Source organism: Pteropus medius, unplaced genomic scaffold, assembly GCF_902729225.1.
Source record: "Pteropus medius unplaced genomic scaffold, Ma_sr-lr_union100, whole genome shotgun sequence".
NCBI lineage: Eukaryota > Metazoa > Chordata > Mammalia > Chiroptera > Pteropodidae > Pteropus > Pteropus medius.
This window is the reverse complement of record NW_024349125.1, coordinates 665,878-691,113: the sequence shown is the minus strand read 5'-3', so window position 1 is coordinate 691,113 and position 25,236 is coordinate 665,878. Positions and strand designations below refer to the sequence as shown.

The window sequence follows — 25,236 nt, the reverse complement described above, 5'->3', positions numbered from 1 at the left end:
CATCCATCGGCCATAGTGAAGTATAGGAACTCACTCAAGAAGGGAGAATATGGAAAATGGTGTCAGAAAGATATCCCTACCCATACATGACTTTGTGAGCTTTCCTCATCTAGCACTAAGAAATCTCAGCAGTCGCTATAATGATTAATTTTCTGTTTTCCTCAGTTATGTGAAATGTCTTATTGTATTTCTTTTCCATGGTACACAAGGCCTATTTCAATTTGACCCTAGGTTGCTTTTCCAGTCTCATTTCAAGATACTCATTCAGGATTATTGACACTGTGTGCTAGGTATTATGCTAGACACTGAGGATATAAAAGCAAATGGTCTTTCTAGTCAGCCTTCAGCTAATGAACCAGTCTCCAAGCACACCTTTTGGACTCCTTTTGATGCAGGACAGGGCGGATCCCCCTGAGTGGAGATTCAAGTCCTGTACCTAGAGAGAAAGTTCTTGACTGAGCGCAGGAAAGAATTCATACTAGAGTTAGAGTCAAAAGGAAAGTGTTAGAGAAAGGATAACACTCCATAGACAGAGCGTGGTCTCTTCTCAGAGGCAAAGAGTGAGAGAACCGAGAGGGACAGAGAGGGAGAAAAGACCGAGATTAAAAAAGACAGATGGAAAGACAGAGAGAGACGCCAAGTATTTAGGGAGTTTGATTTAGATATCCTTCTTAGTTTCTATGAATTACGGTTTAAAGACTCTGTTTACCTTTTTTCCTATGGGTATACAATGTGAAAGATAAAGGTATATAGCAAGAAAACCTGCTGGCAATCCCCAGCCTTTGTTCCATAGGTTCCTCATGGTTTTTGGCCTAGGGAATGAATGGTTGGATTTTGTGTAGGGTAGAATTTAAAGACCCTATTTTCCCATCACGATATGGGTAAATGGTTTGTTAGTAATTCCAGTAGGAATCTTCCTTTGTTCTGTACATTTCCGTGGTTTGGCAGCAGCACATTGCAGACTCTGAATATAGCCTAATTTAACATTTAGTTCTCATGCCTCTTCCCTACATTACTTTTACCCTTCTATGCCTATGCTCCTGTGGTTCTTTTGTTTAAAATTCCATTTCACCTGTGTCTGCCTATTGAACCTCTCTCCCTTGGATTATCTATGATGGCTTTCCCCTAAGACTTTTCCAAAGCAGTGTAAATGTCTTCTTCATCTTTATTTTTATTTATTTGTGTGTATGTATATGTGTGTATGTGCATAGCACTTATCGCATTGTATTATGTGATACTATATATATGTCTACAGGATGTTTTTAGTTGCGAGGAATAGAATAACCATCTAAATGGGTCTACAGAATACATCATTAACTAATTAACATATCAGCAAGTCTGGAGGGAAGTATTTCCAGGGTTGGAGCTACAGCCCAGTGACATCATAAGGATTCAGGCTCTTTCATTTACTGCCCCCTCTAGCCTTAGTAAATTATATTTTAGTCCCTGGACCTTCGTCTCATATTTCAGGATAACTCCTGTATCTCAGGAACTCATTTCCTCATACAAATATATTCACAGACAGGAAGATATGGCTTTCATCTTATATCCTTTCATTGGGGAGGAAAATCTTTCTGGCAGAACGTTGCCTTGACTAATCTCACATTATCCCCCAATAATTGAGAGAGCAATCCACCTTCCCTGAGCACATTTCTAAGAGAACCCCAATTTCGCGCAGACAACAAAGAGAGAGGCAGTGTCTGTTAATAGGCCATCAACAATGCCTGACACCATTTTCCTGATGAGACTGAAACTCTTTTGTGTTAAGAACTGCATCTTATTCTATCTTTTATTCTCAAGACCTACTGATTTCAATCGAATTTTCAGTAGATACTAAATAAAGCCTTCTCAAAGAGATTCTGTTAGTAAAAATATGAAGAATTACTCTAGTTTATAGCATGAATTCTTGTGTGGTGGATTGGCTTTAGGCAGGGTGAATATATCTGAACTATGGTCCTTGATCTAATATGGTATTTATGATATATTTTTGCAAATTTCCTAAGGAGAATAATATTCCTTTTACTATAACCAAAGTCTTACAACTTTTACAGCAAGATTATTGGTAAGGTGACATTTTATTTTAACTGCGTTGGTCATCTTGTAGCCAAATTACTCTCAGAATCAAATTTCAATTAATCTATAAACAGTTTTCATTACTATTTAGCATTAACTGCTTCAAAATGGAATTGGAAATTCATATCTTACTATCTTATTCAATATTTAAGGCTGTCCTGTTACTGTTGCCAGGTAAATTATTGAATACCTTAAGAGGAAGAACTCTTTTCACTTTGTTTGTAAAAGTCAGTAGGTAAATATCTTCGAAAAATTAATTGTTTTAGTTGTGTTATTTATATTTGTGTACATTTACATTGATCTAACACTAATTTATTGAGAGCCTATAGGGTACATGACTCAGGACTCAGTACAAAAAAATATATATGGTTGTTCTCTGGATTGGAGGTATATATGATCTAGTTAAATAATAATAAGATCTAAACAATCAAAATAGTACAGGGCCCTGCCTATTCCAAGAGAGCCCCTTGATCCTTTTGTTGGGTGAAATTAGGATCTTTGGCCTACATGCAGAATTGTTGGTGCTTGATTTGGTATGCTATGTGTGATTACATAAAATCTTAAATCAAGATAGAGTACATTTATATAATAAATCTATCAAATGAGAAATTGAAATAATAATGTAAGAAAGAAGTACTCAAGGGAAGTCTCATGAAGCTAGACTTTCAAGTATGAGTAGGACTATGTTGGGCAGAGGCAAGGTCGAGGAAATTTAATGCTAGAAATATATGTCATGATGTGTTTGACAGTCGTGAGAAGACTGACCTAATCAGGTTGACTTGGGCAACAGGGAGAGTAAAGCTGCATAGGGGTTTGGGAACAGATTATGAAAGGCTCTCCTTTTAAAGAAATAATCAATAAAGGTTAAACTGACATGAACAGACTGAAATGTTAGAGTTTATACTCTGACAAGTAACTTTCAACATGTGCAGATATCTAACCATTTGAAAATTGAAGGCCTAAAGCCATAGCTGGAACAGGTAGATCTAATCATTATTCTGTAATTTTTACTCAAGAAGGGAGCCTTTGCATGTTCATTGTGTACGTAAAGCTGGGTGAAACCAAAATCTGCTCTTGATCGTCCTGTTCAGATAGTCTGGATGGAGGTATCAAGTATGTGCTGAATGGCTTGCCAGTATATTGCAGACAAGCAATGCAGACAAGCTATTTGAGACTCTTTCAGGGATCTGCAAGGTCAGACTATTTTCGGAATGATACAAAGTGCTCTTCTCACTTGTTGGCATTTGCACAAATCATGTAAAAGCAATGGTGGGAAAACTGCTGCCAGCTTAACATGAAATCAGTTACCATCCCTAAATTGTACCGGTGGCCATTGAATTCTTTACCTTCACAAACTTGCAGGAAAAGAAAACTAGTTTCTCTTATGAGTATCCTTGATGAAGCAGTAAAAAGTACTAATTTTATTAACTCTCAACCCTTTAGCACTCATATTTTTTATATTCTGTTTGATGAAACTAGGAAGTATACATAAGCACTCACATAATTGAACTGCAAACTGAACTAGCCACTTTTTTTATGGAACATCATTTGTACTTGAAAGAATGACTGAGGGAGAAACTATGGTTATTTAGACTTGTGCATTTAGTAGATAATTTCTTTAAAATGAACTTAGTATGTCACTTCAAAGAAAATAACAAACAGTTCTTATTGCCGGTGATAAAATTTAAGATTTCAAGTGAAAATTAAAACATTGAAAAACTTGTATCTGCCACCATGACCATGACACCTTCCCAATACTTCAAGATTTTTCAGATGCAGTAGGTGGTGATAACAATGAATATGATTTTACAGTGTTGTATAATTGTGTCAAAATTTGAAAGATCTACATAACTCAGTTAATCAATATTTTCTAATGACCACTGAATGATATTACAGAATCATACATAGGGGAAAATATCACCTAAAATACCAGTTATCACAATGAGTTTTAATTTTAACAATATAAAAAAAATACTGATATTTTACATGAAATTAACCATGAGTTTTGATATAGTATCAACAAAGAATATCTACAATTATTTGAAAAGGCTTTTAAAATATTCTTCCCTTTTCTACATATTTGTATGAGGTGGGTTTTCTTCATATACTCCAGTCAAAACAACATTGCTGCCACAGATTGAATGCAGAAGCAGATATGAGAATTCAGCTGTCTTTTATTTAGCTGGATATTAAAGAAATTTGCAAAAATGTAAAACAAAGCCACTCTTCTCTCTAATTTTTGTTTGCTTTGGATAGCATAGACTTTTTTGTTGGTGTTAAAAAACAACAGTTATTTAGGTTAACATGTAATTGGCTTATTGTTATTTTTAATAAATTAATAAATATTTAAAATCTTCAATAGCTATGATCCACATAAACAAAATAATGTTAGGGTCCTCAATAATTTTTAAAGTATAAAGGGATTCTAAGACCTGAAGGGGACCAGAGTTTTGCCACCCTATAATGTGCCTATCAGGATATTGATTTTAAGCTGGTTATTAAGAAACAAAAGACTCAGAAAGAACCTTGACCCACCTCCTTTCTGCCTAAAGGAAATTCAGATAGAAAACCAGCTTCAGGAAGGGAATCTTATCATAGTCACCTTAGCACCTTTGCACTATTAATCAAGTGTGGCAGATAGGGAGGATCCAAGCAAAAATCTGTTTACTAGATTCCCCTGTGGTCCCATTGTTTCTGGGTGGCCCAGCAAGGATTTATTTGCCACATGTTTGCTTTTTCTCCATCTACCTGTAAGTTGCCTGCTTCCCCTTTGAAATCTCAGACCCCTGCCCTACTTTTCCTTTGGGTCTCATATCTTATGATACTCCTGAATGTACATTTTAGACATTTTCTCCTGTTATTCTCTCTGTTAATTTGATTATTAGCCCAGCTAGGAAAATGTAGGTGAGAAGAAAGTTGTTTTTGTTTGTTTGTGTGTTTGTTTGTTTGTGTTTTGCGCCCCCACAGGTTAAAAAGCTTCAGAACTGCTATTTTAGATCATAGGAAAGAGTCACCTGATCATTAAATTCAGTTCCAGTGGGATATGCTTCCAATTGGCCTTTCTCTGTAAGAAAGTTTTATGTCCTCTCCTACGTGACTCAAGAAAGCATATTAGAATAGGAGAGAGTAAAAATGATGTAGTTATAGGGAATCTACTCTAATTTACTAAAAATGTGAATCATTCAGAGATTTAAGTACTTTGTTATTATTATACCTCACAACTAGTTGCAATGTCCCAGTGCCATTTGTGTCATGGTACTTGAAATATCTTTCACTAGATGCTGGAGAGCCATTTAGTGGCCTTGTAACCAAATCAGCCTATACTTAGTAGCCTATACTTACTCAAGCTAGAGGGCATGGAAGAGGGAAGTGAGAAGCTTCTCTTAGGAAGTGCCACCCGTGAAAGGCAAGGATGAGTGCCTATCAAGAAAGGCTTTAAAAAATTTTTTTCCATCAGCACCACCCTTCTGTTCTTTTCATAGAATAGGTATTATCTAATTATAGGACCTTCAAGTAGTCTTTAGAGAAATTTTTCCAGAAATTTAAAAAACTCCATACATCTTAAAGATTTTAAGTTGAGATCAGGGCTAAGATGCTAAGGACCTATTCGTTACTACTTACCAGATAGTCTATAAAGACTGGTAGAATTGTGAATTTTAAATATGGAGGAGACAGATGAGAGTCCCAGATCCAAATTCTCTACCCTCCAGATCCTGATCCCCAAATCCCTCATCATTCCCCAAAGTAATAAGGCTCAAAAAAATATAAAATCTCCCCAAGTTTATACAATAAGAGGCCGGGTAAAGCCTGGACATCAGGGCCTGTGGTGCTGAGTCCAGTGCTCAGACATCTACCCCAAAAGACCCAATCCTGCTATAGCCTTTGTAGGAGATATTAAAGGAAATTTGCTCCTGACTACCTGCCTTTGGAGAACGGAGAGTATTAGTGAACTCTCCTCTTTTGAACTCTCATCTGCAGGCTTTGGTGAAAGTAATTGCCACCTGGCCCTTTCCCACAGGTTGACTGCTATGGTCACGAATGGCAGTGCCTTCAGATTAACAGATCCCAAAGAGATGGGGCTTACATGTTTCTGTCTGTAGTGTGTGCTCTCCCAAGGCTGTCACTTTGTCCTGTCTTTTAGATATATAAGCTTCTTGGACAATAAGAAGTTGACTTTTATGGATAAAAAAGGAACCTAACCTCAGAGCATTTTTGGATTTGAATCTCAGTGTTGTTTTTTCAGATTTGAATGTCATTTTTAAACATATACAGAAAATTTGACTTCAGTATATATTCGTGGTGGGTCCTCCGACCAGCTGCGTTTTCTCTAGAGGGTGAGTGAAGACAGTTCAAGGGTAGCTCATAGCTAGTTGCCTTAGGTTTTTTCGAGTGCTGGAAAAATGCACTTAAAGTAACATTTCCTACCTCAGCCAGATTACTTGAATGATTACTTTGAGGAAAGGGCTTTTTCACACTTGTGCAAAGATCCTCAAAATTTTTGTCATTACAGACTCTCAGATGTCATTTGAATGAATTTATTTACATGTGCTATATGTTTTTATAGGACTCCTGATTCCCTGCTTTGCAAAGACAAGCAAGTTTTTGACATTTTATGTGTTTACAGGGTTGGCCCTTACCCAAAGAGAGATTTCTTTTTTAATCTTTTGTTTGAACAGATGTGTAAACAAAAGCATTGCTGACTTCACTATTTAAGGTTTAATGAAGAAGAAAATGAAAGCACTAGATTTTTTAGGCTTTATGGCAAAGTGGGTGTGATCGGGTCAACGTGAGGGCTTATGGCCCACACGGTATGCCCACAGTGGCAATGACCATAGTGTGAAGCTCTGTGCTGTTCTCAGGAACTAGGTGTAGACCAAAGGGCTTTCCTGTGATGGAAATTTTAATTCTTCCACTCAGGCTTCTCAGTGGGTCAGAGACATCAAGACCTTCCAACGCCATCAAAAATATTCTTCCTGCTTCCAATTTCCTCAATAACTAACTAATCAAGCCTAACCATCTGACTATGGGAAAAACAATATATGTCACTGTTAAATATACACTGTTTTTTATTCTGGTGTACGTCCTCTGTAAGGTGTGTTCTCTAGCAACCAGCCCCACAGGCAGATTGCTTAATAAATTGCTTAATAAAGCATTTCACTAATTTCTATTAGTCAAGTGTGGACAGCCTACCCACCCTATCAGGCCATCCTGCTCCACTGTGCACTCCAAGATTCCTCTGCTCCATGGGGGTATGGATGAGCAGAGAAGGAGTCAGCATTATTAGATAATGCACCAGCTATTGATGTATCTCCAGGAATTAGCCCCAAGGAGGTTTAGAAAGATGGCAGAGATTACAATAGTATTTCTCCTGCCAAAATGGAACTAGAGACACTTCATGATTGCTTTTGAAACTCACTTTCCTGGATTGTAATGTTTCTTGCCCCATCTTTTATGGGGCATGTGAGTATGGGAAAGATTGATTCCTATCAACTCTTCTCACTTCCTTGCTATTCCTACCTAGGTGCCCTGTACAGTTCTTTAGTAATTTACCTCCAAAATTATTTTTTACTTCAAAGACTATTAATAGAAGTTTCCTTTTCCGTAAACATTCTCAGCACTATTCCAGTGAAGTTTCCTAGTATATAAAGATAGATTTCATACGTAGCAGAATAAATAGAAAAATGTTAATGTAATCACATGGCTGTGAGGTAGGGGGAATTTCCTTTTTGTCTTTTCTCAGTATACTAACATCAAAGATAGCTATCTGCAAACTTTTAAAAGAATTTTATTTTTTCTTTTTCATACTGAAAATCTATATATCTTATCTTTTTTTTTTCAGTTATGCCTTTCAAAAAATAACTATTGGTTCAATGAAAATAATGCAAAGCTTAGATCTAATGCCGTGAAACATAAACAGTGCACTTTTGGTTCAAAGGAAAAAGAAAAAGAGTATTTATTTTCAAAGGCTATTTGAATGTTTCATACTATTATTCTAAAGATAAAGAACTTTCCTGGTAGAACCAATATAAACCTAAAACTTCATAGTAAGAAATAAGTTGTACAAAATTATGCACAGTTTATTAGTTCTAGTGTGAATTCATTTTGGCTACTGTGGAAGGAATTTTTTCCTACAAAAGTGCCCCCTCACTTATTATAATCCTATTTTACAACTTAAAATAATTATAGCTTTTTTTTATGGAATATATACATTATACATTTTTAAATAGTAATTTTTATGAAACATTTTCAAGCATATTTTATAGATACATCAGAAAAATCAACAATGATTTTTTAAATTTATTCAACAATGATTTTATAACTTTATCAAAATTAAATCAAAGCAAATATTCATTAAGTCTCTGAAGAGCCATTTCCAAATTAAACATTTAATTGTGGATAGGTAAGGAGACTATTTTGGCCAAAATATATTGGAACAATTATCATTTATAGAAATAATATATATTATTTTAATTAAATAATTTTTATATTCTGAATTTTATTTTAATAACAAATAATCACTTTTGTAAAGATAACAGATTGTGCGTTTAAATTTTCAATTATATAAGTCAAATTGGACTTAGCCATAGCACACCCTTTATACGCTTTTAGACCTGTTAAATTGTAGTATTTTTTCAATTCAACTGACTACTCCATATAGTATGTATATGTCCAAAGAAGGAAGATATATTACTCATAAATTAGAATTATTACTTCAGTATTCTCTGACAAATTTGGCTTCTTAAGTAACCCCCATTTCCATTTAATTAATCTCATCATCAAATAGATTTTTAACTATGTTTACATTATCTAGAAATGATTACTGTATTCCTTATGCTTACTAAGTTTTATTTTTAATAAAGATTCCATAAGTTGAATTTGATTTTTTTTTCATATAAATACTATAGTAGAAATACATAATAATACCCAGTAACTTATGGAAATAATCATGAACATGGCAGTTACTAAGTTAGAAATTATACTCTAACAATGGCAAGCTTTCTAAAATACTTATTAACAGAAGTATTTATACTATACAAATACTGTACAAAGTTCTTGTTTTCATAATACCTTCCTCAAAATAACCATAAATTTAAAGATGAAGGAAACCTTCATCAGAATCACGGAATATAGAGGTACTTCCTCAAGGCATATCTTGATGGATTATTTTGAAGAAAACTTTTTAGGAAAAAGTTAGGAACAATTAGATTATTTTTCAAAAACTAGAATTTCTGCTTTCTTCACATTTGCAAAATTTCCTATAAAATATAGACATAATGTTCCTGGTGTTGGCCATTTTATTCTCTGGGCAAAAGAGGACTAGATTTATTTTGCTTTCTTAAGCAAGCTCATCTTCTATCCTAAATTCGTAATCTAGCTCATTTTACTGAATTTTTTTGTTACTTGAGCTTTCATTACAATTGCTTCTTCTGAGGGTTGCCTCAGTGTAATATGACTTCACGGCTTTGACATAAGTGGTAATGAATAAATTTGAGTCCAGTTCACATAATCCAGAATCTTTTCATCTTGGCCATAGGCCGTGGACTTTGCTTTTTAATAAATTATAGCTGTCACTACAATTGCAGCTCCACTATGGCACTATTTTCCTTGTATCACTTGTAAAAGATGTTGTAAACTATACTATTGTATCCTTTTGTAAAGGGCTGTAAAGGATACTATTGTAAAGTATTTCATCTCTATATTGGATTGCATACTACTGTAAAGGATAAAAGAGCATCAAAGTTTATTGAATTAACTAACAAAATTTTGTTTCACAGCCTTCTTTCAGTAAAATGTTAAAGTACCCTACTAAAGTGGAAATCTGAACATAGATATTTTTTAAATAAAAGATACTGAGCCCATGTGAAACATGAATGCTTTTCTCTTTTTACTGTTGTGTAAAATAATCAAGTTTTAAAATGTTGAATATGTGACAAAAACTAAAGATCCACATGTCTGATAGCTGTGGTTGGAAAAGCTGAAATCTCCTGAAGAATTTATAAATTGATTTATGAAAAAATATATCTGTACAAAATGTGAGCTTAGTTAGCAATGCTGCCAAGGTCAGAAAGACCCAGAGTAATCATGTAAATGACTAAAAATTGCCATTTCCTGGCATGATTTCCCCACGGCTTCAGAAATTGCAATATATGAGGAGGGAGTGTTCTTGGTTGGCCCAGTTACTTCTCTTTCTGTTTACTCCCTTTACCGTCATGTAAACATTCACATCCCTCCTTACAATAATGGATAATTAATGGATAATTCTTTCTTGGGGATCATCTAAGAAAATGAGCCTTTTTATTAGGAACTTTTAGCATTCATCTTGTTTTCTTGAGATGTAAAATAAATGCATCAAATATCTTTTAAAATTATCTTTAAAGGACAGCATTTTCTTCTTTTTATTAATAATATTTTAAGATTTAACAAATTAAATCTTTAAGGAAAGTGCTTTCAGCATTTTGTGTTTGTTCATCTGAGTCATAGTAGATTTCGAAAAGTCATTTTATTTTCTCTAGAAATTATGCGTTACTAGTGTTACTAAAGAGCATATAGTTGTGTCTGTTTTATCTTATGTTCAGTTTATTTCTGTAAGATGAACCTGAATATAAATTGAGATAAAAATAAATATATTTTTAAAAAGAAAAAATCTAAATGTACCATCTTTTTTAAAAAATGAGCTTGTCAATTTTAATTCCCTTAAGGGTATTTTGTATATGTATATGTAAGGGTATCTTACATATTCCCTTAAGGGTATTTTGTATCTTTGTATTTGTAAATATCTTTGTTCTCAACTGCAGAACATGGTACCAGGAACACAATAGGTACTTTGTAAATATTTGTAAAATGAAAAAGCCATTCCCTACCCACATTCATTGATATGTGCCACTTCAATCCCATCAGACACCTATAAAAGAACAATATGTCATCAACAAGAATCTTGATCTAGTAAACTCTTGTAGTCTTTGTATGTCTGAAAATTTTCTCAAATGTAGTTTGGGTATAGAATTCTAGGTTGACAGTTTTTTTCTCTGCATATTGAAGACACTATCTCATTATCTTCTGGTGGTGGTGGTGGTAATGAGAAATCTGCCTTTAGGTTGATTGTCATTTTTTGTGCGATATATTATCTTTTCTTTCTGATATTTTTAAAGATATTCCTTTTATGATATAACAAGGTAAGGTTTATTTTCATTTTTTCCACTAGAGATTCTTCTTATTTTGAAGATTCATGCCTTCCTCAATTTTCTGCCGTTATCTCTTCCACTTTTTCTGTTTTCCTGGTATTTTAGAAATTTGGCTATGTCTTCTGTCTCTTAACTTCTTTTTTCTTTCTTTCCTTATTTCTTTTTCTCTCTCTCTCCCTTTCTCCCTCCCTATCTCTCTCTCTCTCTCTTTCTCTCTCGCCCCGCCTCACCCCCTTGTTTAATCTCTACTGCATTCTGAGTAATTTCATCCTACCAGTTTATCAACTATCATTGTAGGGCTGTTTAGTCTGCTCTTTAATCCATATTTTGAGTTTGTTTCTATCTCTATTTTTCAGTTCAAAACCGTATTTCCTTTTTAGAGTTTGTATATCAGTTTTTCTCAGATCTGACTATATAATACCCAGTTCTTCCTTTGTCTTTCTGTACATGCTAATGATTTAGTCTCTTTCAGATTGCTTTATTATCTGTATTTCCTCAGTTATGGCTTCTCATTTGTTGCATCTGCCCACTTTCATGATGGTGGGTTTTATATGTTCTTTATAATTTTTGCCCGAACTCCTTCCCCCAATCACATTGGAATCACAAGTATTCTCTAGATTATGGAAGTTGTCTTGTAGTATGTTTTCGTATTCACCCCTCATTTAGATCTATGATTTTCACTAATTTTAATCCAGTTCTTTATGTTAGTTCTTACCTTAGACTTTCCATACTACCAAGTGCTACAGAATCAAGTTCTACAAATGGTACAGGCTGGGCATTCCATTTTTTCACCAGTGATTGTTTTTATCTAGAGTAAGAAGATAACCTGCTTCTATCCCGTGTCTGCATTTGGGATTTCCTAGCTTCAATTTGCACATTGATAATCTTTTAATTCCTGTTGGTTTGTTTGTTTTTTAATTTAAGGAGTTATATCATTTTTATCTCTTCTCTCTACACATAGGTCCTGCAGATTATGACATAAGACCCTATCCCTGGAGGCTTGTGAGCATCAGCTCCCACTCACCACTATGTTACTTATTTGTTTTTGGCACCTAAAGATTTTCTTTTCTTACTTTTAACTTAAATAGAATTTCATCGTTGCTGTCAAATCGTATCCAGTATTTCTCTTTGTGGAATGAGATTGCAATTTTCCACATATTCACCATACTATCTTGTTAGGAAACTGGAACCATATAGTTTAAAATTACTTTTTCTTGACCCACTGTTTTTAACAACTTACGTTAAACAAGCAACCCATAGTCTGTAAAATAAATGTGATTCTATCTATAATTTCAATCAACTGATTTAAGCATGTTAAAATCACTAAATATTCTTATAACCCAGTAGAGATGAAAAGTAGAATTTGCGAAAATGATTTCCTATTTAATTATTGTATAAAGATGGTTGTTTTTAAGTTTGGCTACTTATGTAAAATTAAATAACTGCAAGTTCACTTAATTTGAGAGAAAGTACTGAATTAAAAAATTTTTAATATCCAATTTTTATGCCATTATTTATATAATCATTAATTTTCATCCTTATTTAAGATGTCAGCATGTGCATCAGTATGCCCACAGTCTTGACAATAGAAATATGATATTATTGCCATTACTTTAAGAAAGATATATATCTTTAACATATATCTTAAACCATAGACATAATGGAAACATAGTATTTCCGTTATTTCAATGTCTTTAAGAAAGATCCAGAAGATCTAGGTTAACATCTTCTGACAATGCTATCAGTAAGAGAAAATGATATACTTGATTATAAAGAATACTGGGGAAAAGTAACACAATCGTATTTGACCAAAAATGACTATTTTTCGAGACTTAGTTTTTGCTTCCTTCCCTTTTTTCAGACAAATAAAGAAAAAATGAAGGCAGATACATTGACACATACAAAGAAAGGACAACAATCAAGTGAAGGAGGCATTTCATGTCCCCTTTACATTTCACACCCTGTGAGCCAGAAGAAGAAAAAAGTCTACCACACAGACCAGACAACCTTTATACTTGGAGAAACACCAAAAGGGATCCGCAGGTATGCTATCTATAACAACATTGGACTTTAAGAATAATTCGTGGAGGAGTCAAGAAATGTGAGAAACGTGCCCTGTGTTACTTATTTGGGAGCCGAAAATTAAGCCCAGCTAAAAGCACCCAGGGAAATATTACATCAGATGAAATGACAATGATTAAAATCAGCTTCTCCCAGCAAAAAAGAAAAAAAAAAAAGAATTTATATTTCTTAAAAGAAATATAAATTCTTAGTAAAATACACAAATTATTTGAATTTTAATCATACCTGGCATATTTCAGAAAAATCTGAATTTGTGTACTTTAAAAAATAAGTTTTAAATGTTTTAGATGTTTTTAGAAAGCTAATGCCTGAATTGATAAATGAAATCAATTGATATAGATAAATAAAATAATTAAGTACATTATATTCATTCACTCATTAAACATGTATCGAACACCTGGTATGCACCCAGACATTGTGCTGAGTGCCGAATATACAGTGTGAAAAAAAAAAGACAGTGGGATATAGGGGTTGGCATTGAACCATAAAATTTTTAAAAGTAAAAATAACTTATAAAAGACTAATTATAAAATGGTGTGTTATAAGTAAGAAAAGGATAGGCCTCTTTAATAGAGAATAATGGGATTGGGAAGTGTGCAGCTACCTTTCTATTGGGCAGTCAGGGAAGACCTTTGCTACACAGGTGACATTTAAGTTGAGACCTGAAGGATAGCTGGGCAAAGAACCAGAGTAAGAATATCTCTGAAGAGAGAAGAAGTTTGGTGTATTTGAGGAACTGAGAGAAGATTAGTGCACTTAGTACTTAATTAACCTAGCAGAGTGGCATGAGATGAAGGTAGTGCATAGACGGGGCTGGATTATGCAAAGCCTCATAGATTGTGGGAGAGTTTGGATTTTGTTCCAAATGCAGTAGAAAGCTATTGAAGCATGACATATCTGATGTATGTTTCTAAAAGATTGTTCCAGCTTCTGTGTGGAAGAGGGCAGAGTGGACTAGGGGAAACCATAAGGAACTAGGTAATGGAGGTTTGCAACAGAGTGATTGCTCTGGAGACACAGCCAAAAGGATGTGTTTAGTGTTGAACTGGTTGTTGGGAAAGAGAGAAGATAGGATTACTCTAGCTTTCTGTCTTGAGCAACAGATTGGATTAACTGAATAGGGAAAACTAGGAGAGAAACAAGCTTGAAGTTTAAAAACAAATCACAAATTCTCTTTTGCTCATATTAAATTTGAGGTTCTATAGACATGTCAGCTAGGCAGTGGATATGCTACTCTGGGATTTGGGGGCTGGAGATCTAAATTTGGAAGTCATCATCATAGAGATTATAAACGGTTTTTAGAGCCACGGGACTGTGTGAACAGCCTATGGATAGAGCATAAAGAGAAGAGAAGCAGCCCCAGGACTGAACCTGGAGGTAACAATGGCACTATTGTAGGAGACACAGTGTGAGGTCTTGAAGTCCAAGAGAAGTGAGAATTTCAAAAAGGAGGGAGCTCTTAACTTTATCAAATGTCGCTAAGAACCAGAATCAGATGAAGTAGGAAAGTGCCCCCTGGAGTTGGCAGCAGAGAACTCATTGAGTGCCTTGACATGAGCAGTTTGGGTAGGCAAATACCAGGTGAGGTGGGCAAACAGTGACTGGGCAGACCTGCCATAGCTCTTTAAGTTTGGATATGAAAAGTAGCAGTAGGTGGAGGGCACTGTGAGATCAAGTATAGGCTTTTTAAGTTGGTGAAATAATAGAACCTGTTTGTGTGTTGGGAATAGACTAATAGCGGGGAAAAGAGATCATGCCAGAGAGGTGATAATAGGAAGAGTGGAGTCCTGGAAGCAGGTGAGGGCGGGATCTAGACCTCTCATGTAGTTCCAGCCTTTGAGAGGCATTGAAAGAGAAGAGATGAAGATACAGTAATATTTCCTCAATTAATTGAGAATTAAAGTTATCATTTCAGAGAGAGATTTAGAGAGAGAGAAGTTATGAAATAAATCATTTATAAAGTAGGAAAGCAGGCTTAGTAGGACTAGAATTCTTGGTGATATTAAATCCTTGTTTGAGAACAATTCCAGTAAAAACATCTGTGCAGTCATGCAGACTTCATTCAACAAACTTCAGCTGCTCAATGGCAAACACAGAATAGGAGATGGCTAGATTTTGCTAGGGGTTAGAATGGAGGGAGAGAGAAGCAAAGAGGCTAAAGGACGTTTGCCAAGGAGTGATTATAAAATTGAACCTAAGCTAGACGAAGGGATAGTGAGAAAGCAGAAGAGTCAGTGAATTGGAAGACTTGATTCCAACATTGTTGTCACAGGGTAATTGAGCTGGAGCATGAGGTGATGATTGAATTCAGCAATTTGGAGGTGGTACAGTTAATGGTAATGACAGTGGCAGTATAGGACCTTGAGAACAGGGACCTGACATGGAATTGAGCCTTTGGAGGTAAAGAAATTGGTGGACCAGGAGTTGGGTAGGACATCCACATGGATATTGACGGTAAGTATCAGAATGATGGCAGGGGATGGATAGGAAGCAACAGTAATCCAGGATCTTGAGTTTTCAGTCACTAGCAGGAAGCAACTAAGGGGTCAGTTAACAAAATGGGGAGAGAATGGTTTAACTGGATAGCATAAACCTTATAGAGGAAAAGGAGTTTTTAAGAAAATGGTCTGGACGCAGCAATATAAAGCATGAACCAAGGTTGGGGTGTGAGGTATGAGCCTTGACCTATAAGGGCTGCATGTGAGAAGGCAGTCTCAAGAAGCAACTGAGGGGCCATTCAGCACAGGAGACACAGAGGAACTGGTATCATAGCTTGGTTCAGGGGCACCAAGGGATGGTCTGGAACGATCGGTAATTGGATTAGATCAGGGGATGTACAGAGTGGGAGGAGATGAGAGGTCAGCGGTTATGGTACCAAGGAATAGGATGAGGTAAACAGGGATGGGAGGCATTGGTCCTCATGGCCTTTGAGGATAGTCATGGTGGCACTGTGGATTCCAGATGCTTTCCTTGGTGGTTTGGCGAAGAGTGTCTAATATTGGAATGCCAACATCTGAACTAGGGAACAGTGTCCAAACTGTTGACGCCTCTTCCCTGCTAACCATCCTACTTTATGAGAATCAAGACTGTTCCATGCTGCAGCCCCATGGATCATCTGAATGAAGTGTTCAGTCTTACCTTCTCTTTAGAAAGCTTAAGCAGAGAGATGATCATTTTAGCTGTGTTCCACCCTGTTCCCCCAATTCCTTAAGAAAAGTAGAAAGAAATTTTAATTTTATCTATAATACACAACCACTCCAGATACACTTGCTGAAAGATACCTATTTTTGGTTTTCTTTTCTTTTTTTCTCTAAGTGGCTCTGATTTACTAAATTTTCCTCACAAAATAGCTAGCTTATACCCCGTGGACATACCTTGCAGTTCCTTAAACTTTTAGAGAAAGTTCTTTTAAAGACCCAGAATTATGAAAGCAAGTTAAAAGACAGAATAAAATGAATTACAATCATAACTCGTTCTGTAGAGGGCAACCATGCAGCATAATTGACTTGCATACTAAAATAAAATGGGGTCAAAAGCAGCTCTCCTCCCAGCGGTGACAGAATCACAGGGTCATGGCAAGGTCAGCACAGCAAAGGCATAAGTCCTTTGGCAGCTTCTGAGACAGCACCAAGTCTTGGGTAAATAAAAGACATCAGCCTGTAACCTTGCTGATAACTTAATCTTCATGGCACAAATATTTATTAGAAAGACCATGAAAATAGATTTGGAGATGATAACTAAACAAAATAATACCTCACTGCTTCATGTGAAGTGAAAATTGGAACCTTTTCAGGACATGCTTGTTGCTTTCCAACAAGAACATTGGCAATTTTTTCCAGGACAGAAATTTAGAAGTTTGTATTTGTGTTATTAAATATTTTATTGGCGATGAGAGTAGCGGTTGATCAGGCAGAGATAGTACCTGGATTTGGAACAGTTAACAGGAGTGGTAAGGACTGGAAGCCACGGTGCTCACCTGAAGCCACGAAAGAAAGTCATGGGCATGCAGTATGGATTACCACTACAATCAAAGGAAAGACAAACTTTATAGAACTTGGTCTGGGTGGCAAAACTTATAGTGATTTTAAAGCTCCAACTTAAACACATGTTTTTAAAAAGTATATTATTCTACCCTCAGGATTCTCTGTTGTGTGCAAGATAAAATTCAAACTTCTGAAATTGGCATACAGACCCCTCATGATTTTCAGCCTCTTCCTTGGCAGTTTATTTCCTACCCCTCTGTACACCAGGTCCTCTCAGAACTAGGCCTGTGCACATACCCTCTCTCCCTAGAAGGCTTCCTCACTCATCTTTGCCTGACTGGCTTGAGGCAACAGCAGATAAGGCTTGCCTGCTGCCTTGCCCACTGCCAGTCACTGGCTTAGGCACCTCTAACGTAAGCGCCGACAGGGCCCTGCATTAACCTCCATCATGGGATTTACCATTCCCTTCTGGTTTGATTTTCATGCATCTGTCTCTTCCAACTAGACTATAAAGTCCTTGAAGATAAGAAACTAGGGCTGTTCACTGTTCTATAGTTCCTACTACAGTGTCTAGCGCATAAGAGGGCTCTATAAGTATTTGTTGAATGACTAAATCAATGTTTTAAGGAAGTATTATATAAAATATAGATATAATCCTAAAAGTTTGGGACTTTGAATCACATGCTACAATACTGGCTATGACTTTTGTTAAAAGGAATGTTTACAAACATTGGGCTCTCCTGACTCATGACCCAAACTCAGCATCAGCAAAGCAGTACCCTCTATCTTAATCTGCTTGGGGTGCCATAAGAAAATACCACAGCTGGAGTTTAAATGACAGAAAATTCTTTCTCACAGTTCTGGAGCTTGAGAAGTTTCAAGATCAAGGTGCCAGTTGGTTTGATTCCTGGTGAAGGCTCTCTTTCTGGCTTACAAACAGCCACCTCCTCACAGTATCCTCTCATAGCTGAGAGAGAGAGCTCTCTGATGACTTCTGATGACCTCATTTAAACTTTATTAGCTCCTATTTATTAGCTCCTAAGATTCTATCTCCAGATATAGTCACACTGGGAATTAGGGCTTCAACATATGACTTGGAGGAATACAGTTCAATCCACAGCACCCTCAACTGGGGAAAAGAGCAGAGTCTAGTGCCTAGGGTTCTTGATCAAATTTTCTGCCTCCATCTTACCAGAGTTCCAGAAGGCCCATTTACTCACATATGCGTGTAAGAGCTTTTATACATATCTTATACTAAGAATTAAACTTGCTTCTTCAAGTAGCATCTTACTTCTTAGTTTAGCTCTCTATGCTGAAGTTGGACCAATTGGGGGAAGAAAGAATCTAGGTTTATCAGTTTAGAACTTTCCTTTAGGCTCATCAAAAAGTTGTTCTGTTTGTGTGGAAGAAAGGGAAAAAAGGACAGAGAAGTAAAAATTCCTTTCTATTTTCCTCAGAATTTTCTGTTTTCTGTTTATTAAGGACTTTCTTTGACAACTTTATTTCATGGAACTTGAATGCAATGCAAATTTTGAAATACAGATTATATAAATTATGATTCTCATGTCAGTTATAAATTGGTTGACTGGAGGAGCATGCTGAGATCCCATAATTCCCTGGAAATACCTCATAATATAAATCAGAATAATTTAAAAAGCTGATGATTTCATAAGCTAGAATATTTTTCTCAATAGTTCAAGGAAAGAGGCCACATTCTGCTAGTATAAAATTCATTTTTATTAAGGAGTTAAGCTAATATATACTACATGAATAAGATTACTTTGGTTCATTTCTACATTTCATATCACTGATGATGAGTTCTTTAAAAGTAAAATGTAAGAAAAATAACCACTGCTTTTGTTCATTAAATCTTCAGAAAACAATTTGAAGAAATGGCTATTTATTTCAATTTGTCTTCTGTAAAAGAATTTGCTAAACATATAACTAATGCCACATCAGAAGAACGACAGAAAATGCTAAAAGACTTTTATGCTTCTCAATATCCAGAAGTAAAGGAATTTTTCGTGGATTCTGCTACAGAATTCATTAAACCTGCCTACAAGGAAAGAAAGAGAGTCAGGAATAAGTCTGAAAAGAGAGAGTCTCTTATAAAAGAAAGGCTGCCAAATTCTGAAACTTTGTCATTTAAAGATTCTACCAAAAAAACTCCTCAAATTTGCAGCCCAAAAATATACAGGAAAAAATCAATTAAGTCTCAAAATCATGGTTTCCATAGAGAAGAGGTATTTTCTAATGCTGTAGTAACTAAGAAATTACCAATAAGCTCTACCCAAGAGGCTGACAATGGGAAAAACAGCCAAGTATCCAAAGATACTATAGCATCCAGTTCCCTAAACAGTAGGTCTGAAGCATATGAGAGAACGTTAGAAAATACCATGAAAGACCAGCAGGACCTCACAAGAACGGGCACTTCAAGAAATGGATCCCTTTTCAAAGTGGAAAACAAAAAGATAGAAAATCCAGCATTAGAAAATGCTTCTGTGGTAGGCTTACTTGGTGACACCTCTATTCTCGATGACCTCTTTAAAAGTCACGGGAATAGTCCCACACAACTGCCAAAGAAAGTTCTTTCAGGGCCCGTGGAAAAAGCAAAACAGAGACCAAAAGATTTCTGGGACATCTTGAATGAGCAGAATGACGACATTCTTAGTAAACTCACCAACTTGGCAGTGATAGAGACTCTATGTGAAAAAGTGCCCCCTGCTGCATCCTCCAAAAGGAAAGAGGAACTGGAAACTTCTCTTTGGAAATCAAATGAGAACTTTTTGTGGAAAAAATTTAATTCAAGTGATACAGATGAAAACATAACTAATACATAAGACTGATACATAAATGTGCAAATGAACTACTGTACCAATGAACTTCTACCATCAATATTTATAACACTGTATTCCACACTAATTATGGTAACTTGAACACACTTGTCAACAAATATTTTTATTAAACTCTTGCTCTAGGGTTATTATTTTAAGTCTAAAATGTTATCATGTATTTATTTTCCTTGATATCTTAATTGATCTTTTTAAAAAGTGATTTTATTGTAATATAAACCTTTGTTATGGAATGGAAAAGATTCTATATTAGGAGACCTGGACATCTGTTTTACTGAGTAATTATGTGACCTCAGATAAGTCACTTACTCTGGTGTACAGCTGTTTCCTAATATGGAAGATGAAGGGTTTGAACTTGATCGACATGAGTATCCTATTTTAAAAAGCTTTGGTTCACTCTTCTGGATTCCATTAAATCATAGGCCAGATTATATTCACCCTCCAAATCAGGTGTACATTGATGTGCTTCTTACAAACATTTGGGAAATTATTAACTTTTCTTTTTCCCTCAATATCGTGTACTACTACTATTAAATTATTTTAGATGACAGTAATTACTAGAACTGAATATATAGTATTAAAATAGTAAGTTTATAACTGCTTAAAATCAAAGGGTAAATGTCGTATAACTACCACATGAGATATGATGCTGAAGTAATATAATTACTACTTCTGCCACAGAACGCCAGTGTCTCAGCTTTTTATACAACTGTCATGTTTTGATCAATACAGGTAAAGCTTTTATAGTACTTTTGTATTTCTTAAGTATAAAGAAATGATTAAATAGTTCATTTTATTTGATACTTATATTTTGTTGAATTTATATGGTTTATAACCAATGGAATATGTTCATTGTTGAATTCATCTATTTGGAAATATTCACTCAGCCTCTGTGTATACTATGCTAGGAGCTTGAGATGTCCAGGTGTGGCACTGCTACAGGTAAAAGAAAGGAAACCCTGTCTGTAAAGAGTCATTTCTGTAGCCCCTGGCCTCATGCCTGGCACATGGTAGCAGGCACCTGCGGCTTCTCCTGACCCACATTCGGATGTTGCTGTAGAAACTTTCGCTCAGTTGAGCTCATGGGGCTATGACAGGAGGAAGTGTCCAGTAGTTAGCTGTGAACCAGGAAATGGTGGTGCTCAGAGATCATTGTTATTGTGTTGAGGAGAGAGGGACTTCATAGGACTCAGGATGAGGAGCCATTGCCCAGAAATGAAAAAAAAAAAAAAGAAGAAAGAAATCTTTTCTCAAGGGACTGAATGACCAAGTATGTTTTTCACTAGGGCAATACTGAGGGCTATGAAATATACTTTATATCATGACGCAGTATATCTGTGTTAATACATATATATAATTGAAATAAAATGTTTATGAAATAATATGTACTCTTAAGGCATGCAACACGCTTTGATATTTTATCTTCTATTATACTTTTGACTCTTGTGCATGTATATTTTTTAATGTTCTCACAACTCACTAAATTGATTTCATGACTCACTAATGATTGGGAACCACAGTTTCAAAATCACTGTTTTAAGTTATATAGAGTTTTTCTTTTCTTTCTTTCTTTCTTTTCTTTCCCTTTTTTTTTTTTTTTTTTTTTTTGCTACATAAAGCCAAGTTATGTCCAGACTTATCAGATGCTACATTTCACCACTGAAGTGCTTGCTACAAAATGAATGTGTTGTGCAGTATGTGGTAGCCTTGACATATAAACGTTATTAGCCCGCTGTGTAACCAGCTGTTCAGGGAACTTGGATAAGCACAGAGATACCTCTTCATCTTTGTTTATATACCAGACAACAGAGTTCAGACATTTTAATAAAAGCGTATCTTTCATTAAAATAAAATACCTTTTGAATTTTTTACATAGACATGACCTTAGAATCATCAAATATTCATACAAATATTAACTCTATACTCTTCATCTATAATGAAGTACTATTAAAGAGATTTTTATCAGTGATAGTCAAAATGGGAGCAAAAAATACAGACTTGGAGTTTAAAATTACTTTCCAGCAGTTATCAGTGAAACGTTTGTCATTATTATCATGCAAGAACAATGTGCCAAGCAGAGTACAGGGTCCAGTATGAAAGGGAGCCAGTCAGAATGTTCCAGAAGGGAAACTGTAAGGGTTGACTTTCTCTGCAGTGAAGTACTGGGAAGATTTGGTTCAGCCATTGATGAATCTGGGAACAGACACTCTGAAGAGTGGACAGAGACAGTAAGAAACCTTCCTCCTCACTCCAATAGTGTTGTGCCACCAAGTTCTGCCAACAAAATAGGTGGTCTCCGGCTAATTCCAGGGCTTCTTTCAGCCCCAGTTTCCCCTTTGCATTTAAAATGGACTGGATCAGTGGTCTTCAAGCACTTTTTTTTTTTTAAAGCAATTGAACTCTAATTGGGAAGCTCAATTATTTAAAGCAATTAAAATGGAGGTCTATTGGTTCAAGCAGTAGTGCTATGGCTCCATGGAGCACGAGTTTGAAAATCCTCAGCGATGAGATTATTACTTAAAAAAAACTTCCAAATTCAAGTTTTATGAGTGTTTTTGACATAATCTGTCTTTTTAAATTCTCTTTAAAGCAATGATACAGTTCCTGGCTGCTGGCACTCAACACAGTTATTAATATCGGAAACCGAGGCAAGATATTGAGAGACGTTTGCACTTGAATTCCTCAGGGTTCCCTAAATCCCCGAAACCGTTTCTTAGAGTACATTAACAACATCTGCAAGTGGTATGGATGGCCCTAAGGGTTCAAGGCAAAGAAGCCTTAGCTTGCAGAGATTAGTTGGTGATAAACTTATCAGTCCACAGAAAATGAGAAAGCTAAGGGCAATGTAGGGTTGTTTTCAAAGTTCAATGTGTGCAGTTTTTAAATTCTGAAGTTATCCTTCCTTTCTGATATTAAAATAGCCCTCTTTTAATAAAACGATAATAGATCATCGTCGTTTTTAGTCTTTTTCACTGTCTTTACTTGATATAAAAGTTGATAACCATATGTCAATTCCCAAAAGTTTTATTTGACTTTTACTAGTCTATAGAATTTTAAAGAATGGGATTGCTGCCTGCCTCAAAGATCATTTTTACCATATAAGAGGGAATAGAGCTCCATGTTCACTATGTCATAAATCCAGTTAACAATGGATCTAGGACCCACCAAGGAAGTCAGATCCTGTAAAATGCATCGCTTTCCAAAACCCCAGAGTGCACAGTGCCTTTTAGGCTTCTCACCTAATTCTCATTTAACCATCATTGATGTGGTCATGTTTCCCAGTTCTATCCCCATCTGCTTTTCTAAAGCATCCTTCACCTAGTGGTTCTGAGGGACCTTTTAAAGAGAAGGCTCATAAGTTCAAGAACACATCTTCACACTGGTGACACTGCATTTGCTCTGAGTAACAGCCCCGTGCACTTCCTCTTTGCACTCCTCCTCCCCCCACCCCAATGCCGGTTCCATATGGTGTTTGTGGCAGGTGGGCAGAACAGCACACTTCTGATAAAGGGCAACCATGGGTGCAGAGTTTTCAGTATGAAAACAGCCCTTTGAGTATTTACTCCCTGCTCCTAAAGGAAAAGATTCAGAGTGGCCCTCCTTTTGGAAGTCAGAGGCTGTGCGGTTACCAGCCCTGAAATGGCAAGTCAGAACCTCGTGTAGAACATTTTCAACACACAGGTGCCCAGGTCCTTCCCCAGGAGATTCTAGTTCAGGAAGCCTAAGGTTCAGCACTAGCACCCATTTTTATTTTTTAAGCTTCACAATAATTCCGACGTGCTAATGTTTTGTCTGAGACTTTATTGCTGATCAAGACTCACCTGCCTGACCTTCCCTCTGCTTCACTGAGCCTCTCCTAGCACCTCACCCCCCTACACACAGAGTGAAAATAGCACCTGTGCAACTAAACTCATAGCATTGTTCCTCTGATTATACTTTATTTGCTTTGCTACAGGTTAACAAATTGTGATGGTTATATTACCCCCTATATGTCCAAATTTAAGACCAGTCTTAATTATATGAATATGATGCTTTTCTGTCACTGTTATGTATAATGTCTGGTTGACATTTTGGTTTCTTACTGCTTTTGTAGTTAAAAATCAAGAATGCCTCTTTCTACAGGTGTCTTTCTGGCTATACCTAAATGGGCCCCTCTGTCTCATTGAAAGAAATAACTGAAAATCATTCTGTATTGTTTGAGCTTATGTAAACAAGGGAAAGTGTGCATCTCTGAATTTCTAAGGAAACTCCAGTGAGTTGTCTTGTCAAAGTAAAATATGAATTAGTTACCCCTCCCCAAAAATCTTTTAACATTGGATTTTCTTTATTTTTTCTAAAGTGAGACATGCTTCTGAACTGAAAGACTTCAAAAGAAGGCTCAATATAGCTATTGCATATATATTTTTTCTTTTCTAAAACTATTATGAAAGCATTGGTAAGAACAAAATAAATCTCAATTTTCAAAACATAAATGCCAACATGTGCAATGCTCCTTAAGAATCTCTGATCTCACTTGATCAGATTCCACCTGCCCTAACCACCCGCCAGCACCCTCACTGTGTTTCCAACAGTCAACTCTTGCTCCCTAGCCAGTACTCACTGCCCTCTCTCCCCGTTGCCAATGCCCTAAACCGCCTTCCTCAAAAAGCTCCAAGTCCCTTCTAGGTCAGTCCCTGACTACTGCCTCCCCGCACCCCCTATCCTTCCCCCAAGCATCTTATTAACCAGTTTCATGGAGCCCTCCATGCCCTGCCCAGCAACCTAATAGCTCTCCCTCCCCACTTCCTCTCCCCAAATACTGCATCATACTCAGGCCTCTAAACTCCCCCAATTCCCCCATTTAAGTAGACACCTCACCTTCCTGCTCCACTTAGGTCAGGAAATGCCACCGGCAAAGTTCAGCAGGCTGAGCACGGTGGGAGGAAGTTCTGAATGTCATACCTGGGACATTCCAGAAGCCACATCACCTGGCAAGTCACCCCTAGGAGCAGCAATTTACTGACCTGCCAGGAAAAAGCAAAAACAAACAGTCCATGGAGCCCTTGCAGAGGTGCAATTTGCCTC

At 36.2% G+C, this 25,236-nt stretch overlaps 1 protein-coding gene across 5 annotated transcripts in view; it reads left to right on the top strand.

Moving 5' to 3' along the window:
• The window catches only part of ERCC6L2 (ERCC excision repair 6 like 2), a 117,774-nt gene extending 95,759 nt beyond the window's left edge, over positions 1 to 22,015 (top strand). For all 5 annotated transcript variants that reach the window (XM_039880458.1, XM_039880457.1, XM_039880456.1 and 2 more), the window contains 2 exons: positions 13,117 to 13,298; positions 19,197 to 22,015. In XM_039880458.1, the coding sequence (XP_039736392.1) occupies positions 13,117 to 13,298; positions 19,197 to 20,160 (1,146 nt within the window). In that variant the 3' untranslated portion in view covers positions 20,161 to 22,015. The remainder of the gene's footprint in view (positions 1 to 13,116; positions 13,299 to 19,196) is intronic.
• The last annotated feature ends 3,221 nt before the right edge of the window (positions 22,016 to 25,236 follow it).